This window comes from Marmota flaviventris, chromosome 14 (assembly GCF_047511675.1).
Source record: "Marmota flaviventris isolate mMarFla1 chromosome 14, mMarFla1.hap1, whole genome shotgun sequence".
Lineage (NCBI taxonomy): Eukaryota > Metazoa > Chordata > Mammalia > Rodentia > Sciuridae > Marmota > Marmota flaviventris.
In genome coordinates, this window is record NC_092511.1 from 82365681 (window position 1) to 82385039 (window position 19359).

The 19359-nt window shown below is 51.9% G+C and overlaps 1 protein-coding gene across 3 annotated transcripts in view; it reads right to left on the reverse strand.

The window, feature by feature from the left end:
- LOC114105519 (E3 ubiquitin-protein ligase RNF213-like) overlaps positions 1 to 16361 on the reverse strand; it is a 104452-nt gene extending 88091 nt beyond the window's left edge. Inside the window, exons 1-4 of one of the 3 annotated variants that reach the window (XM_071601812.1) lie at positions 16225 to 16361; positions 1397 to 1834; positions 1027 to 1149; positions 231 to 403 (exon numbers count right to left, since the gene is read on the reverse strand). In XM_071601812.1, the coding sequence (XP_071457913.1) occupies positions 231 to 403; positions 1027 to 1149; positions 1397 to 1597 (497 nt within the window). In that variant the 5' untranslated portion in view covers positions 1598 to 1834; positions 16225 to 16361. Of the gene's footprint in view, positions 1 to 230; positions 404 to 1026; positions 1150 to 1396; positions 1835 to 16224 lie in introns of those variants that run through there. The other 2 variants (XM_071601811.1, XM_071601813.1) reach the window with 2 other exon arrangements.
- Between the last annotated feature and the right edge of the window lie 2998 nt (positions 16362 to 19359).

The window sequence follows — 19359 nt, forward strand, 5'->3', positions numbered from 1 at the left end:
ACTGTGGTCACCAACGGCTCCTGGACAACCTACCTCCTCTTTCTCTACTGGTAATTTTCACCCCTGGCTGCTGCCCATCACAAGTGGCCAAGAAGTGGAGAGGAGGGTATGAGTTCCCGGCCTGGCCAGCCTGCCTCCTCTGCAACCTCTGGACTGAACTCATCATAGGGGCCCTCAACACGCACGGATGGCCTCCCTGTGCCCTGGCCCTGGGCGGGGTGGCCTGGTACCTCACGGGGATGGCCTTTGCACTGGCTTTCTGATTCTTCTGTTCCTTCTCCTTTGTCACAGCAGCTGTGCAATTTTTGTCACTCCCTTCTGGCTTCCTTGGGTCTTTGGGCTCTGAGTTGTTTTCACCTGGTTTTTCTCCAGGAGCAGCCAACCCGTCCTTGGTCTCACCCTCCTGAAACGAGCAACCAAGCCCCAGCCTGAAAGGCTGCCCCTCAGCCATGCATCTCACAGCATCCCAGGTGGACTGTCCAGTCCTTCCAGTCCACTCCCATGGCCTCTCAGGACCCTTCCCTAACCTTGCCTGGGCCCTCCTCCCTCTCTCACTCCTGAGCGCACTAGTTCCTTCCACTGAGAGCAGGCCAGCACAAGACACCCTCGGGCCTGGGCATGCCAATCCTTTCATCTGAATGTGTCCCCAGGGACTCCAAAGCTCACCCCTCACTCCTTCTAGCCCCTGCTCCCCCAGCACCTCCCTTGAAGCCTCACCCAGCCTCCCTGGCTGAGGAGCCACCTTCCCCCATGGCACCAACCAGCATACTCCTGGGGATCCTCCTGGTACCCCCCACACTCTATTTTTTCCCATCTCACTTCTTGGTTCCTGGTTTGGCCTCAGTTTTCCCCCCTCCAGCAAGTGAGCTCCCTGAAGGAAGGCTTGGTCTCCTTTGCACTGTCCCTAGCTCTCCACAAACATGTGCCACATAACCAGACTGAAGATGGGCTGGTGACAGGTTGCAGCAGGGATGGCCAGGAAGGCCAACAGTGTCCCCCAGGTCTACCCTGGTGGGAAACCTGTACCTGGCAGTGTTCCTTGGAAGCAGGGGGACTTGCCGGCAGCTCATTTGTTGACTGAACCTTATCTTTCATTTCTTTCCCAGCCCTGTTAACTGGATTATCTGGCTCAGCTGTAGCATCAACTCCCTGGAGGAAATAAAGACCCCAGACTCCCTGAGCCACAGAGACAAATGAAAGGCTGCTCTGTCCCAAGGGCTTAAGATCAGCATTGGCCTTAAACTTGAGTGTGAGGTCCACAGTCCCTTCCTGCCCCCCACCCCCAGGGAGCAAGTCCCAGCTGCCCTCCTAGACAGGAAGCATTGTCTCACCCACATGGCACACCAAAGGTGCTAGGGCCCGTCCTGTGCCCCCGCCACCATTCCCCAATACTTACCCCAGAAGCTGGGATCTCCGTGTGCTGCCTGGCCCTCTGTGCTTCTTTCTGAGGCTCAGAGTCCCCTTTGGACTCAGGCAGCAGGAGCCCCTGGGCAGCATCTTCAGCCTTACAGTGGGCTTCGCAGGTAGAGGTGGGCAGCCCAGACACCTTCTGGGAGAGGCCCCTGTCCCCAGAGGGCGTGGAAGTATGGAGATCCATTTCTTTCCTGTGGTCCTGGAGTGCTGGCCTGTTCTGAGACACATCTCCTAAGGCTGCACCCCTGCACTGGCCAGCTGGACCAGCATGCGGGGCTTGGCTTTGGGCCAGGGCTGCGTCCTGGGACCAGGGGTGTGAAGGTGAATTTGGACTCTGGGGAATGGAAGATGATGGAGCCAAGGAACCCTGTTCTGAGGAAGCAGTCGTGTCCTGATTCTTCCTCCTTTTCTTCCTTTTGCTCTAAACAGGAAAGACATACCAATCTTCTTAGGTTTACTACAACCTGTCCCATGTTTCCCTCCCATTTCCCCGCCCCCAATTTCTTTAGTACAGCAAGCTTAGCTCTGCTGAACCACTTACATCTATCATCCCTGCAACTTCTTTATGAGGGATAGAACTTAATTAAGAAACCAAGGGTCGGGGGTGGGGGACCAAGGAGCAAGAGGCCAGGCAGAGAGCCTCGCAGGCAGTGGCTGAGGATGTCACTGCGAGATCACTCTAGGACACTACAACATTCACGGGCTGTCCATGTGACACTCTTCATCGTATGTGTCACAAGCAGGAAAACCAGAATAAAGAAGAGGAGGAGACTGCAGAGTACTGAGGAACAGAGAGCCTCCTGCTCACCCAGAATGAAAGGGCTATGATGCTCTAGAGGAAGTGCTGATGGGCCACTGAAGGCAACTGGTTCATAAATCCCAAGCCCTGGCTGTATGTGGCGAGGCCCTGCCACCCAGAACAGCTGGGAGTGGACCTGTACTTGCCCCAGGGCCCCCACTCCTGGGGTTAAGACATCAGGAAAAGGGAAGAACTTGAGTACGTCTGTGTCTGGAATGTGCGGCCTCCTTCTGTGTCAGTCTGCAGCTTCCCCAAGAATCCTAGCTGACCTTCCTGCAGAACTGTCCAGATGCCCACAACAGCCCCCCAGGCACACAGAGGGCTCCTAGCCTGACTGGGAGTCAGCGTCCACTGTGTGAAATAGAAAGACAGGGCTTAAGAGATTTTTTCTCTTCATGGTACTGAGGATGAGAACCAGGGTCTCACATGAGAAAGGAGATTTAAGAAACTTTTTCATCTCCCAAGGGCAACCAAATCATCCAAGATGTTTTTAACATGTGCAGTGACTCAGCAGTCTGGATGGGCCCCAGGGTCCTCATTTTCACAGGCTACCTGGAGGCCCATGCTGCCAGCCCAGGCGCAGTCGTGAGCATGAGATAGTGTAGCAACTGGTGATCCCCTCTATGAAACCTCAGGGTGCCCTGGAAGCCTCTGAGACTGACTAGACAGATCTGGGATCCCTAACCTTAATGGTCTCCAACAGCATCCTGATGGTTCCAAGAAGATGCTGACCAGCACAGGCTTGGGGAGGGACACACCCCCTCAGCCCTTCCCAGAGTCCCTGAAATGTCAGCGCTTAACCCAAGTGGTGCTGCCTCCACACTGAGCCACTGAGTGACCTGGGCCTCTGTGAGGCACAAGGAGCATGCGGGCATAAGGGCACAACAGGGTCCTGTCCTATGACATTGGCAGCGTGATGGAGGCAGGTTAAGATGCATTATGCAACATGCCAAGAAAAAATCCAGCCAGGAGGGCATGGTGGGAGGTCATAGGCCACCCTGACTCAGAGGCTTCCTGGAGAAGGTGGCAGCACAGGCTGAGTCTGGAAGATGCAGAAGCTCTAACCCAGCCTGATCTCCGCGGCAAGGACTTATAGGTCTTTGTGCACAAAGACGAGCCCTTCCTCCCTAGGCTTCCTGCTCACCTAGAATAGAAGCCAATGTCCAGCACAGGAAGACCCCCTGAAGCTCAGGCCTGCTCACCACCCTCACCCAGTAAAAGCAGCAGATCTGGAGGTGAGTAGGGCCTGGACACAGGCAGTGACTGCAGCAGCACCTGGGGGCAGCACTGAGTGCAGAACAACTGGACCAGGGCACCTCTGGGTGGGACACAGCAGGACACAGGCACAGAGGAGCCAGAAGCCAGGGTGAGTGAGGACAGGTAGGCTTGGGAAAGTCACTCCGCCTCCTCAGCAAACACCTGCTATAGGCCTCTGCCTTAGGACAGGTGGAACATCAAGACTGAGGTGACAGAGTAGGCCATGGGCAGGAGGCCAAGGCCTATACAGAAGTGTAGAGAGGCTAAGTCCCAGGGCGTGGTCCACACAAGGACTGGAGAGACTTCAACATCAACAAGGGGGTGCAGCTTCAGGGATAGTGACAGGCCAGCAACACAGACAGCGAAGGTGAGTCCTCATGAAAGTAGGCAGTGGGACATGAATGCCAAGGGCAGGTGGGCAGTGAAGCTGCCTATGGAGGCCCAAGGGAAAGAAGCTGACAGGTGGGTGCTTTGTGTTCCCCAAACCCCCAGGGCCAGCTGGCTCATCCCTGTAGCAGGTAAGGGCTGTAAGGAGCCAGGGGGGGGCTTCAATGAGGACAATGAGGCCTCGTCCCTGGCAGCTGCTGGGCACATCCTTCCAGCAACATGGCTACCAGAGGTTTGCTGTGGGAGGGCCTCTTGGCAGGGACATCCACCTGATGCACCTTTCCAGATCAGCTTCCTTGTTTGTGCAGACAATATGACAGGTAGCGTTTAGGGATAGGCTTCCACTAACAGGAGCAATGGGAGCCAGGGGTGGTGGCACACACCAATAATCCCAGTGACACAGGAGGCAGAGGCAGGAGGATTGCCAGTTCAAGGCCAACTTTAACAACTTGATGAGGCCCTCGGCAACTTAGTGAGGACCTGTCTCAAAATAAAATGCAGGGCTGGGTTTATAGCTCAGTGGTGGAACGCTTGCCTCATATGAATGAGGCACTGAGTTCGATCATCAGCACCAGATACATAAATAAAATAAAGGTATTGTGTTCATCTACAACTAAATATATACATATATATATGAATGAAACATAAAAAGGGCTGGGGATGTGGCTTAGAGGTAAAAGCATCTCTGGCTTCAATCTCTGCTATAAATAAATAAATAAATAAATAAATAAATAAATAAATAAATAAATAATTTTTAAAAACAATAAGAGGATCTAGCCACTATGTGAAGATGGGCCAGCTGGCAAGGGGGTTGGTCAGGGAGCCAAGGGAAAGGGTGCCGCACCAACCTTCTTGCAGATGCCATGGCCGCTGTGCTGCGCTGAGCCCTGGAGAGCATCCCACTGCCCTAGACCTGCAGCTGCCTCCAGCCCACAGACTGCAGCACAGTCACATCCAGCCTCACCAAACACCACGCTGGCCAGGTGACCCTGGTGGCTTACATCAGGTCCCTTAGTTTCCCCATCTGTTACATGGGACAGATGTCCCTACATCACAGGTCACCATGAGGATGACCCAGAGGGACAAAGCATCTCAAGAGCCCTGGAAAGCTGTCTGGCTTAGCAGGGGACTGGGGCTGTGTCAATATGCACAGAGGCACTTTAGGGCCACCTGCTGACAGCACCAGGCCCAGGGTGAGTGTGGGACCCATGTGATCAGTGCCCCACCTCCTCCCTTTCCCTGGGAAAGGTCCCTACACCTCCCTGTTCTCACCCTGCACCCTGCAAAGCAAGTGGAATCAGCTCTGCTCCAGCCCCGGGGTCAGCCCTGTGGGCTCCTTCAACCACTGATTTCCACCTCAGGGCCACAGCAGGTTGAGGGCCAGGCTGGAGAGCCAGTCAGAGCCAAGGTTTGAGGGGAAAGCTTTCCCTCTGTTCTGAAGGAGCATCCTTTGTCCCCTGGATGAAGCAGTGGGGCAGGGAGCTGTGGACACCATTATGTGACCAAGGGGCAGGATGGTATGGAGGACTAGAGACACTGGCCAGAAAGGTAAAGAGGCAGTGCAGGCAGGCAGAGCCGCACCTGGACTTCACAGCTACCATCCAGTTGCCTAGTTGAGCCTCATCTACAGCCTCAGGATTTATTGGTCATCTGAGCAATAAATTTCAGTTAACCAGTTTGAGTTGCATTTTTGGTAATTTGCAACCAAAAGATTTCTAATGGTTCAAATAATCAAACCTCAGATTAGGTTGTTTTCTCCTTACAGAAACGAAAACAAAGTCCAGATAACCAATGTCCCAACTGTCAGATAAAATGGATGCCAGCCTCTTGTGGATACTTGCAGGTCACTGCATGGCACAGAGGACCCCACTGTGGCCTGTCCTGACCCTCCAGGCCCATCAGAGCACACATTCTGCCTTGATCTTAAAATAACTGCCAGCTTCCCTCTAGGAGGGGAGTGGTCACAAGGAGGCACTCAGCAGCAGGCCCTTAAGAGGGCAGGCATGCTGGGGTGCGGCTCGCAGGTGCCCCAAGGAGGGCCTGGCTGTACTCTTCATGACACAGCAGTGTGGAGACCACAGGAATTGCAGGGGTGGCCCAGGGAAGACGCTCGGAGGGACTCCAAACAGTTCCTGGAAGACAACTGCCAGGGCAGGGGTGATGGCAAGTGACAGCACCCCTGTGGACCCAGACTCCTTTGGCCATACCTGGGCAGCAGTAGGTTGCTGATTTCCAATACAAGTATAATCTGAATCGCTAATGGAAAGAACTGCAGTGGCTGGAACTGTCTTTGAAGGGTGCTTCTGAAGGAAGGTCCATACCGGGCCTCCAAACTCACCAGGGCCCTGACCAACCCATGTGCAGCAGCTGCTCATTTAATTCATGTGAAATGGTGTGTGACCATGGTACTCAGAAACAGCCACAGCTCTTTGGGAGTCACAGCATCCCCGTGCAGGAGTGAAGCAGCCCTGCTTTCCTCATGTGCACAGCACCTTCATAAGACAAGCGAGCTTCTCTTCACATGTTATAGTGAACCTGGAACACACCCAACCAATGCTCTGGAGTTGAACTCACCTGAACCAATGTTCAGGATCTGAACCCCAAGGAGCAGACACCAAGCTTCCTGCCACACCACTGGTATTTCAAGCACAGCCTGCTGATGGGCACAGGCCCAGCTTGGACAGCACCTGCCTTGTGAGAAGAGCCCTGGTGTGGCCAGTGGATGTAAAAGGATGGACTTTCACAAGAAATAACAGCTGGGAGTCAGGGTGGGCAGGCAGGATGTGCAGCACAGAACAAAAAGATGGCACCCCCAAAATGACCTGCCACAAAGACCAAAACCAGAGTGGGTGCAGATGCCTCACAAATGGCTTAGCTCCCAGCTCTGCCCTCTCAGTGGAGGTATGAGGGTGACTGGCTGGCTGGGGCTGGCAGGAGGCTCTGCAGCCAGAAACACAGACTACCTGCTCATTGTCTGCCGTGAAGGTGTCCAAGACCTCGCACAGAGCAGCCCCCTCCATTCTCCTCTTGCTGGGAAGGCACTGGGAAGCTGCCTGTTCACCAGGTATGTCCTCTATGGCATCTACAGAAGGTCCTGAGGCCACTCCCTGTAGGGACATGACTCCTTCAGACAGCACAGGGTCACCCATATACCCTGGAACCCCGCCTCATCCAGGCCCATTCAGTTAAACCTCATGGAGCAGGGAAACCAGAAATCCAGAGCCCAAGGTATCTGAGGCCAACAGGCAGGAAGGTGCAGGTGGGCAAGGCAGAAGTGTCCCCCAGGTGGGCAAATCAGGTCCTGGTCCCCTGGGGCCTCCACCTGAACACCTGGGTCTGTATTTTCAACAAATGCAGCTGCAGAAGCACCAAAGGGAGCAGGTCAGCCCAGGCACCCAAGGCTCAGCCAGGCACAGCCTCCAGAGCCTCCAGAGGCCAGGTGTGCCTCCACCAGGCAGCCTCAGGCAGCGTCTGTCAAATCACGCCAGCAAAATCTGAGGAAGGAAAGCCACTGTGGGCCTAGGGCCACTTGGAGCCTCCCACCCCACCAGCTCAGGCCCCTGCTTGGTCTCTTCCCTCACTGCCAGAAGCACAAATGTGTGAGCCTCTGGAAGGACACAGAGCCAGCAAGCAGGAACTCACAAGCCAGCATCCAGTGGCCACTGAAGAAAGGGCCAGGAGGAGGCTGGCCACCTCCCCCATGGCCCTGTGGACCACAGGTAGAAGGACACGATCAGCTCTGCTGGGGAAGGCTGATGAATGGCTTGTGGCTCCATCCTGGCTTCTGAGGTTCAGGCCACCCCCCAGGCCCCGCCCACCCTCTGGGAATTTCAGGTCTGAGCTCAGAGACCTTCTCTCAACAGTGACACCAGCTCAGGTGAAGCATGATGCAGGCTAACTGTGGGACTGGGAAGCCACTGCCCAGAGACACTTGTGGTGCTCACCTGTGCACTTTACTCCCAGTTTCTTTCAGGTGTGGCTTCTGCACCTTTAGGCATGTGTTTTAAATAAATCTCCTGTGACAATACCACACACAGTGTGAAAATCATATAAAAAATGGACATTTTGGGGTAGTTCTGCTGGAGTTTTGAGGTATTGGGGCTGGAACCCAGGGACTCACACATACTGGAAAATGCTCCACACGGAGCCACACCCCTGCCCCAAACAAACATTTGAAAGTTAACAACTCAGGGGCCTTTAGGCCACTTACAATGTCATCAGTCATCACCTATACTAGGCTCCCACTTTGTCACCCCAAAAGCAACCCTGTGTCTACCTCACAGTCACCCCCAACTCTGAGCTACTGATCTCTCTCTCTCTGGATGAGCTTGTTCTAACATTTCCTATAACAGACATTGCACAGTGTGTGCCTTGTACCTCAGGTTCCTTCTCCTAGCACTGTGTGTCTGAGGTGCACCCTCATTGCAGTTTGGACATGTACACTTCCTTCTTTATAGTGGCTGACTGATATTCCACGGAGTATACACAGCCTAAGTAGTTCATTGTTCATCCATTGAGGAACACCTGGGTTGCTGTGCCGCTGGAGTGCCATGGCTCTGCTGCTCTGATGTATAGATAGGCATTTGTTCAAACACCCGTTCTCATTTCTCTTGGATACATACTTAATGGAACTGCTGGGTCATATGGCCATTCTGAATTTAACTTTCTGATAAGCTGCCACACTGCTTTCCACAGTGGCTGCAGGACTTCACATTCCCTCCAGCATGACACCACAGTTCCAACTTCTCCACCTCCTCACCGACCCCTGTGATTTGACACTTCTTATCACAGCCATCCTAGTGTGTGTAAGGTGGTGTGTCAAGAGGTTTTGCATTGCACTGAACCACCAATGTGTGCTGATGCCTTTCACAGGCTTGTTGGCCACTTGTACATCTTCTTTGGAGAAAAGCTTAGGCAACCCAGCGTGGTGGTGCACAACTGTAATTGCAGCTGTTCTGGAGGCTGAAGCCAGAGGATCACAAGTTCAAGGCCAGCCTAGGTTGACTTAGTGAGACAGTCTCAAAATAAAATAAGAAAGGCTGGAATGCTGCTCAGAGGTAGTGTTGGTGTATTATGTGGGAGGCCCTAGGTCCAATCCCCAGTATGAAGGAAGGAACGAAGGAAGGAAGGAAGGGGAAGGCAGGCTGTTTCAGGCAAACCTTTTGTCCAGAATTAAGTTAGACTGTCTTTTTGTTGTTGAGTCATGAGTTCTTTATATATCTAGGAGTAATTGTTCTGAGAATCTATATAGGCAGATGAAGGACAGGTCAGGTCAGGGAAAAGCAGGGAGCACCAGAAGGCCACACTGGGACAAACCCTGCAGAGATCAGATCTGACCTCCCTCAAGGCCCTGCTGTGGTTTCTGCTACCAGCCAGGCAGGATGTGACCAGGGACTCAGCCCCAGCTGCAAAGGAACAGTGAATCAGACAGAAAGAGGCTGGGCTTCTGTTAGGGTCTGTAAACAAGTCAAGATGGTGCCTGGCATTTTGCCAGAGGGAGTGGTTTGTGAAGTAAGGCCAGCAAGCCATTAAGTGTGGAAATTCCTTGTTGGTTGACTGCTGTATCTAGTTTATGTTAATCAAGATAAGCTGTGTGGAATGCATATATACCCCTCCTGTCCTACAATAAACAGCTCCCACTCCTGCTGTATCAATCTACACAAGTTGTTCATCACCCCCTGGTTATTTTGCTGCAGCCGGACTGCAGCAGGCTGCCAGGTGCATGTGCCTGTAATCCCAGCAACTGGAGAGGCTGAGATAGGAGGATTCCAAGTGTGAGGCCAGCCTCAGCAACTTAGGGAGGTCCTGTCTCAAAATGGGGATGTACCTCAATAATAGAGCACCTCTGAGTTCAATCACTAATAATAAGGAAGAAAGAAAGAGAAAGGGGTGGTGTAGGAAAAGAGAAAAAGAAAAGAAAGGGGCACGGCAGGGGCAATGTCCACAGCACCCCAAACTCTGCAGCTCTAAAACAGAATCTGCCCTTTGCTTCCAGACCAGAAAAATCTTTCTCCTTCCTCAGGGGCAGGAAGCCCCAGTCCAGGCATCTCCCAGCGGAGGCCTGCCTCCCTTAGCCTAGTACTACCCCATCCATCTACCCTCTGGTCTATAGAGAACCTTGTGTCACCAGGTATGTCATCTACACAGTGTGTACAAAGCCACTGAAGACTGCACACCTGAGTCTGAACTTCACCCTTCAAAGAATCTCTATTGTCAAATCTGGGTCTTGATGACACCATGTCATTTCAAGCTGGTTTTCTGCCTGGAATGTTTTCTGAGCTGACTGCCAAGGCCCAGGCCTGCCAGGCTCCAGGTGTTCCCTTCTCTCTTCCCTCTCCTAGCTCTTTTACCACTGCATCTCCTCCCTGCAAGGCAGGGGCCATGCAGACCTAGGGCCCAGAGTGCTGGAGGAAGAAGACCCTCAGGCACATGAGCTGAAGGAGGCCCATGCGCTGAAGGAGGCCCATGTGCAGGACTCAGACCCTATACCAAGACCACATGCAGGACTTAGACTGAAAAACCAGCCTCTACCTCAGAGCAAAGCCTGTCCAAAGAAGGGGCATGAACTTTGTCCTTGGAAAGACCCACAGAGCACTCCTAGGTACATTCCCACCCTGCTAAGTTGTTTATCTACAAATAACAGAAGAGATCTGCTGTGCCAGGTGTCCCTGACTCAAGTCAGACTAGGTGGGGACCCATAGCAACTCCAAAGCAACCACCAATCAGCATGAGACAGGGAAATACCTGGGATGCCAGATGACCCTCCCAGTAGTTTATGGTGGTTGATAACGTATTGGGAAACCATGTAGTTCAGCAGGAATACCCCTCATGGCTTAAACCAATCAGTTCAAACAAATTCCCCTCTTGTAGTAACCAATCACCCCTACCCAACTTGTTCCGGCCAGTGAATGTGCTAATCATGTTTAGAGTTGTTTTATGATTTTCCGGCGGTGTGTGATGATTTGCTAAGAGATGCTATGATGTATGTGAAGTTCCTGCCTTCCCCAAAGAGTGTATAAAACTGCTGCAAACCCTGGGCTTGGGGCCTCTCAGCGTCACCAGTTGCTGTGTGCACGCGGAGGACTGAGCTAGCTCACAATAAACACCTCTTTGCTGTTTATGTCGATCTTGGTCTCTGGTGGTATTTTGGGGGTCCCGAATTCGAACATAACAAGACCCTATACCAAGACCACGTGCAGGACTCAGACCTTATACCAAGACCACTTGCAGGACTCAGACCCTATACCAAGTCCCTGTGGAGAACTCAGACCCTATACCAAGGCCTCTAACTGCCCACACAACACATCGCCAAAAAGTTGGAAAACTTTCTGCCACACTCTCTACTCCCAGACCACTTCCCTTTGCACAGATGACATTTAACAACAAACCCAGGATTCTGATGGGCCTCCCTCCTTCTATGCCAGCTGGACAGGCAGCTCTAGGAAACCTAATCTACTCAGAACCTGACATCACCCCTGGCCCCAGGGACAGACTCAGGGAGGGCTCCAGGGCTCCTACTGGAGTTGGACACACACACTCCCTCCTGGGGGGTCCATGATGGCAGGCTGGATGTTGGACCCTGGCCTAGAGTTCTTCCTCCAGCCTGAGGACAAAGCTGCCATATACAGAAGGGCAGGGCTGCAGGACCAGAGAAAGGAGCAAGAGCCCTAGACACACCCAAACCCCTAAGCCAGGCCCTTGTAGGGCCAGCAGCTTTCCCTTCCCTTTCCCTTCCTCTTCCCACTCCCCATCCCATGGGGGGGTCTTTCTTTTCACCTGGCTGAAGAGACCTGGCCCCTAAACTCTGTTTGGCCAACCAACTAATGGTAGTAACAATTTAGTTGGTCTAAGCCCTCCTACCTCTAGTGACCTATATAGGTATTGTTCTAGCCTCAAGCACAGTGACTTCCTGGCCCTTACCCTTTCACAGACCTGGGAACCTCCCCTGGAAGCATCTCCCCCCACCCCTATAAAACTCCTTTTGGTGCCTTACTTTTGTTCCATGGTTCCTGGCCTCCCGTGCCCTTTTTTGCTGTACAGCCCTGGCTTCCTGTGTTTTCCAACACAAACAGCCCCAAGGACTATAAATCTCAACAGGCAGTCCAATAAAAACAAATACAAGTGGCCATCTGATTTCCAAAAGACGCCTGGCTTCCCTGCTGTTGGAGATCATAACTGGAACCACAGAGCCACTTCTGACCACCCCACTGGTACTGAAGCCAGATTTAAAGTTAGGTAGTCAGTGCAGTTAGATAAATCAGGTCTAATACCCAGTGAAATCTAAAATGGAGGCCATGCTGAGAATGATTCCAGGAAATGCAGGACAACTCATGGAATGTTAATGAAGTCCCAAGAAAAGGCCCTAGGCCAAAGTCCATCCCAAAGGAATGTTAATGAAACCCAGGAAACAGCCCCAACAGATTTGGAGATAGCCCATCCCAGAGAAGTGATAATCCTATCCCAAAAGGTGATAATTAAGCCCACCTGTGTCCCACCCCTCGGGCCTTCCAACCTACATTCCATCACCAAAACTATAAAAAGGGGAACCAACCGCACTTCCATGGATTCCACCTCTTGGGTCCCCTTCTTCCTCCGGGAGAAGTCTTTTCTGCTGTCCTTTAATAAACTTCTAATTTCTCCTCTGACCTTGCCTCGGCGTGTGCTCTCTGGTGTTATTCTTCAACATTGGGGAAGCAAGGACTCCTCACCGGTCAACAGCAGTAACAGTACCGCTGCTTATGAGTTCTGCTCCCCCACATGTTGAAGTTTGAACATTAAAGAAGCACACGGAGGGAAGCATGTAAAGCAGAGATTATTTAGAAAGGAGTAACATAGACTGCTCCCAAGAGGAAGAAGGGGGCCATAGCTGTTATCCTGGTATCCCAAGAAGTGAGGCTTTCTGCTTTTTTAAATCTGCCCTAGGCTTTCTTTGTTCTTCTCTCTTCCTTTTATCTGTCTCCTTCCTGTGTGTGTGACTGTGCCCAGGAATGCTAGGTGGGATGGCCAAAAGGTGAGAAATAGCAGAAGGGGGAAGGGCAGGAGGGAACAGCCCAGGACACATTAATTAACAACCTTACAGCTCCCGATAGAGAGGGGCAGCTCCTGGGACAGGTTACCTTAGCAATAGATTAGAGGAGGGGAAGGTTATTCATAAGGGTGGAGGAAGGGCTGAAGGAATTAACATTTCAATCCTTCAGGGGACAGTCTTCAACTTCCTGGACTCACTCAAATTAGCCTCCTAGATCTGACCTGACTCAATTTACCTATCTATACTGACTGCCTAATTCTTGCTTCACCACTGGACTATGAACAAGATGGGGAGGGAGAGGGTGGGAGAGGAGATGAAACAGGAGGATCACAGGTTCAAAGCCAGTCTCAGCAACTTAGTGAGGTCCTGTCACAAAATAAAATATAAAAAGGGCTGGGGATGTGGTTCAGTGGTTAAGGACCCTGGGTTCAATCCCCAGGACCAGAAAAAAAAAAAATTGTGGAAGCTCAAACCAGCTCACTGACACTAGACAAGTGCTCTGCTCCACCAGCCCATGAAATGCTTCACTTTAAAAGATCCAAATCAGCCTGTCATAGTGGCACACACCTATAATCCCAGAGGCAGGTGTTGGGGGGCGCTGAAGCAGGAGGATCCGGAGTTCAAAGCCAGCCTCCACAAGGGCAAGGCACTAAGCAACTCAGTGAGACTCTGTCTCTAAATAAAATACAAAATCGGGCTGGGGATGTGGCTCAGTGTTTGAGTAGCCCTGAATTCAACCCCCAATACCAATAAATAAATGAGACAGAGAGAGAGATCAAATGCCAAATGTATGTTATAACAATTCTGTTGCAGTTGAAAAGGAAACACACCAGGGCATAGTGCAGCAGGTTTTGCCAGCCCAGTGTGTGGTAGGCACTGGGGGAGAGGGGAGCAAAACTCAGGGACCAGATACCACTGCCCAGGCCTCTTCCCCACCCAGTGGACACCTGCTCTGGGCCTCCTGGACATCCTGGGCTGGGCTTCCACTGGAACCCCCTGGGAGACCTCATGGGGGTGAGACCTTATTATCTGGCCTTCACCCCTTGTTTGATGGGGTCTCACCTACCCATGCCAGGGGCTCCGCTGAACCCCACCCACCCTGGGCCCCAGAGGCAAGGCTGCTCCTCCTGCAGGGAGCGCCCATCATCCAGGCTTCAAGCTGCACACTCCCAGCCTCCCAGGAGCCCTGATGTTCTGGCAACTCTGAACTTATTTCCTCCATTGTAGAAACACACATCCTCCAGGAAAACACAGAATAAAAAAGAAACAGCTGCATGGACCTTGGTGCCTCCTCCAGGAAGCTCCCAGCATTCTGGGCAGGAGTCCCTGCCTGGATCCCTGGGGACCTGGGGCAGGAAAGGGTGGCCCACCTCTCTCAAAGCCCATCCCCCACCCCACCCCCACCTCTGTAGAGACCATAGGTCTAGGTCTCCCCCCATGCCTTCATCCACAGGACCTCCAGGCCTGGGTTCCTGGCAGAGCATCCCATGGCCTGGCTGGCTCCCGAATTCCTGGGATTCCTACCCTGGTCCTGCAGCAAATGGAACCACCTGAAGAACCTCCAAGTGGCTGAGAGGAGTGGCCTTCCGCTGCAGAGGAGCCAAGCCCCCAGTTCCTGTTTCAGTTTCTATTCCAGTAAACAGAGTCACCACCAGGCATGAGGAAGCCAGGGCTGGCACCCCTGCCAGGCTCTGGCTTAGGTGAAGTGCCAGGCCACTCTGCCCTCTCTCCCTACCTGCAGGGATGGGCACCCCCTGGAAGGCAGCCCCTGGTAGTGTAATGGATGGCAAACCCAGGCCTGGATATAAAACAAACTATAAAAACACCGTGATGAGAAGTAGTGCCTAGAAAGGGAGAGTTCCTGCCCCTTTCCAGTCAGCCATCTCCAAGAAACCTGATTAACATACCCCTACCTTTTGCCTTTTGGATTGTAAATAACTACCCCTAGGAATCCAACTACTCCCCTTTGAAGTGTAAACATCCCATGTTCAGGCTCAGGGCCAAGGCTAGAGATTTGCCCTTTGCTGCTTCTCCTCTGATTCCTGCCCCCAGGATGAGAAGAATCAGCAGCTTTTGGTAAAAATGCCACATATCCTTGTTCTCAGGCAGATTCCCCTTTATTCAGATTCTGCTGGCAAGTGGTTCTGGGCCCATCCCAGCCCCTCACCAAAAATGAAAAGAGGGGCAGAGGGCAGTGGCCTTTCAGGGAGGCCCTGCAGCAGGATGAACCCTGGGTCACCACTTCCCTCAGGGTGCTGTGTTTGCCCCACCTGCCCTTCGTGGCCTGTCAGGGACCACCCTGTCTTGTCCCATAATTAATTTTAATGCTGGCCCCACAGCAAGCCTGTGAAAACAGTCTGGCACTGCTCATCACTCAGACCAGTACCCCTTTTCTCCCCTCAAACAAGACCAGCAAGACCTCAACCACAGTTCAACCTGCACTTGGGTTCCAGAGGGTTCAAAATCCTGTCTCTTTTTGCTAGCTGTGAGGCTGTGGGCAAGTTACTTAACCTCTCTGTGCTTCACTCTCAGCATCTGAAGGACAGGGATTTATGATAATGTCGTGTTTAGCACAATGCTGGGCACATCACAGCTTAGCAGCTTGGCTTTTTTAAACCCCTGAGACTGCAAACCCTCCTCTCCCAAGGCGCCAGCTGGCAGATGTTCTTCCTGGTACCCAGGGGTGGGGAGCCCTGGCAGGTGGCTCCACCATTCCACAACTCCATCTTTACAAACAATCTACAGGCCCTGTGGCTGCTCATGGCTACTGCCCCATCCCAAGGATCCACAAGTCCCAGATGCTCAGGGCATTCTTGGGGCTGAGGGAAAGCTGTGCTGCCCTCTGGGAGCTCTGTGCCCCATGGGCTTTAGGGCAGCAGGACAGGGGCAGGGGAGGCACTTGCTCTATTCCGGCCATCAGCAGGGAAGGCCCATCTGACAGCTGGTCCCCTCCTGTCCCTTCACTGACAGCCTGGGCAGGCTGTGGGGACCCCTCCCAGGGCATTGCAAACCTACAGAGCCCTCCCCCTCCAGCAGCCTCAGACACCTCGCTAGATATCCTCTGGAGTGTCCAGAGCCTTTCAGCTCAGCCAGAGGCTTCTCATCCCCAAGGGGGACTAAACTCAGTTCTCTCAAAGAAAAGAGACTGGAAACTTGAAGCAGGACAGGTGACTCCAGCAAAGAACCTCACAAAACTGCTTGAGGAAAGTGCCCCCTGGGAAGAGTTCTGTGGGGGGAGGGTCAGGCCTCCCTGAGGCTACAAGCTAGCCCTGCTCTCATCTGCCTGGAAGGCACAGATGCTCCCATTCCCCACTTGACTCCAGTGCCCCTTGGGACTTGCCTGGTCCTTGGGCTGCAGGAGGCAGCCTCTTTCCACACTGGCTGCAGAACTTGGGTGCCGCCTTGCAGGAGACTTGTCTCTGGCTGGGGGATCCTTTAGCCCAGTGTCCCTTCCCCTGCAGGTCTGAAAGGAGAAGCAAGAGTTCCCAAGGCAGCAGCTACAACTGTGCCTCCTGTCATGTGACCACAGTCCCATTTCAGTTTCATTTTCTGAGAAAATGAGATTGCTGTAGCCAGGAAGTTCATTGGCCAATGGAAATCTAGCATCAGTGTGTCTCCTGTGGCTGCTCAAGGCCACTGCTCCATCCCAAGTTCCACTCTACCCTGGATCCCACTCCACCCAGAAGCCCCCCTCTGTCTCTGCAACCACCCAGGGAGGCTAAGACTGCAGCTCAAACCACAGGCCAGGCCAGCTTCCCATACAACCACTGAGAACTTGGGGGAGGTGGGCAGGAGACTCAAGTGGACCTGCAGCCAGGGAAGAACCTTGGCCTAACATAGATGACCCCCAGGCAGCCTGCAGAGCTGCTTGGAAAGCAAGCCTGGAGCCAGGTGCCACTTCCTGCCCGGGGGCCTTAGTATCTCACCCTGCTCCCTGAGAGAGGGGAGAAGACAGCTGCCCCACAGGTAGCCCTAAGCACAGATGAGAGTTAGGTGAGTCTTACAGGGACAGCTTACAGCATTAGAGAGGTGCTAGTGGCCATGGTCACCTCTGGCTGAGCAGTGCCTCCTGCTAACAGGCTGGGGTCAGGGTTCCCAATAACTGGGGGACACTGCCATCTATGGAGGCCCACTCTTATCCTTAACCAGGGGGCATCCAACTAGGGAAAGGGTCAAGGTCACTCCAAGCCAAGGTCAAGATGGCAGGCCTTAACTCTGGCCTAACCCATGAATCCCAAGGCACACCCACCCATCCACCACCCACGTCTGCTGGTCCTGCATTAAAAAGCTGCAGAAGCAGTGGCTGCAGCTGTGGCACCTCACCAGCTGGAGGTACCTACCAGCTGCATGCAGACTTCTTCTGCTGCAGCCCCTGCCCCTCTCCTAAAGTTCACCTGCTACAGCCCAGCCCCAGTTCCCATCATGCCCCCTCCCCTCCACGCAGTCCCCTGAATCAAATACCACCAAGGTCTGGAAGTTCCTCACTCAAACGCCTTCAATGATTCCCTCTCTGCTCCCCTAGGCTCCTTTCCACTGTAGAGGAGCAAAACACTTGCTCCTCCACCCTTCTAGGTTCTTTAGCTGAGCTATGAATTAAATCAACATCAGACAGATTAACAGGAGGATAATTATGCATATTTGATTACATACCTACACACAAAATATAAGTTAAAGAAGGGTCAGTTGGCTTTACACAACACCAGAGCTACAGGAAAGGACAGAGCTTGGGGACTACTGGGGGTGGACATGGTTAAAAGAGGGCCAGATGGCTGGGGATATAGCTCAGTTGGTAGAGTGCTTGCCTCACATGCACAAGGCCCTGGGTTCAATCCCCAGCACCACACAAAAATAATAATAATAATAATAATAATAATAATAATAATACACTTGTACATTGCTGGTGGGACTGCAAATTGGTGCAGCCAATTTGGAAAGCAGTATGGAGATTTCTTGGAAAGCTGGGAATGGAGCCACCATTTGACCCAGCTATTCCCCTTCTTGGTCTATTCCCTAAAGACCTAAAAAGAGCATGCTACAGGGACACTGCTACATCGATGTTCATAGCAGCTCAATTCACAATAGCAAGACTGTGGAACCAACCCAGATGCCCTTCAATAGACGAATGGATTAAAAAAATGTGGCATTTATACACAATGGAGTATTACTCTGCATTAAAAAATGACAAAATCATAGAATTTGCAGGGAAATGGATGGCACTAGAGCAGATTATGCTAAGTGAAGCTAGCCAATCCCTAAAAAACAAATGCCAAATGTCTTCTTTGATATAAGGAGAGTAACTAAGAACAGAGTAGGGATGAAGAGCATGAGAAGAAGATTAACATTAAACAGAGATGAGAGGTGGGAGGGAAAGGGAGAGAAAAGGGAAATTGCATGGAAATGGAAGGAGACCCTCAGGGTTATACAAAAGAACATACAAGAGGAAATGAGGGGAAAGGGAAAAATAATACAAGGGGGAGAAATGAAGGTCAGTAGAGGGGGTAGAGAGAGAAGAGGGGAGGGGAGGGGAGGGGAGGGGGGATAGTAGAGGATAGGAAAGGTAGCAGAACAGGACAGTCACTAGTATGGCAATATGTAAATCAATGGATGTGTAATTGATGTGATTCTGCAATCTGTATATGGGCTAAAAATGGGAGTCATAACCCACTTGAAGCAAAGTGTGAAAGATGATATATCAAGAACTATGTAATGTTTTGAACAACCAACAATAAAAATAAATAAATAAATAAATAGTAAAATCAAGTCTAAATATATATAATAATAATAACAATAATAATAATAAAATAGAGAAAAGGTTATAATATGCAATTAAAAAAAAAAAGAAGGCCAGGGTAGAACCATGAGATGAATGGAGATGGTGTCATTATGCAGTTTCCCAGGTAATTGAAGCTGTCTGGGAGCAGCCCTCTTTACTAATGCAGATTTCCTTCACTGGGGGCAATTTCTTTTACAGAAGGACAGCTGTCAGAGCTACTCCTGGTATCCAGGTTTCTAAGAATAACCAGTCACAGATATGCCTAAGTGTATGGGGGGGGGCATGTCTATCTGTCAGGTCACATTTTGGAGCAGTGTGTCTTGACTGGTCACCGTCTGAGGTTGTCCAATGGAGTGCTCCACTAGCCTACAGAAGAGAACTTCCAGAGTAGGGCTTGGGACACCTCTCCAAAGCACTCTCTTGTTTTAAGTCTGCACCAAGGGCCAAAAGGCAGAGTGAGCGCCCTAGATACTCAACACTCCCTGCTCAGCTTCCTTTCTTTCCCACCAGTCCTTTTTTTTTTAAATTTTTTAATATTTATTTTTTAGTTTTTTTTTGGAGAACACAACATCTTTGTTTGTATGTGGTGCTGAGGATCGAACCTGGGCCGCACGCATGCCAAGCGAGCACGCTACTGCTTGAGCCACCTCAAGGCTCGGCCCCGCCCCTAGCCACCATCAAGGAAAAGCAGGCAGGGACAAG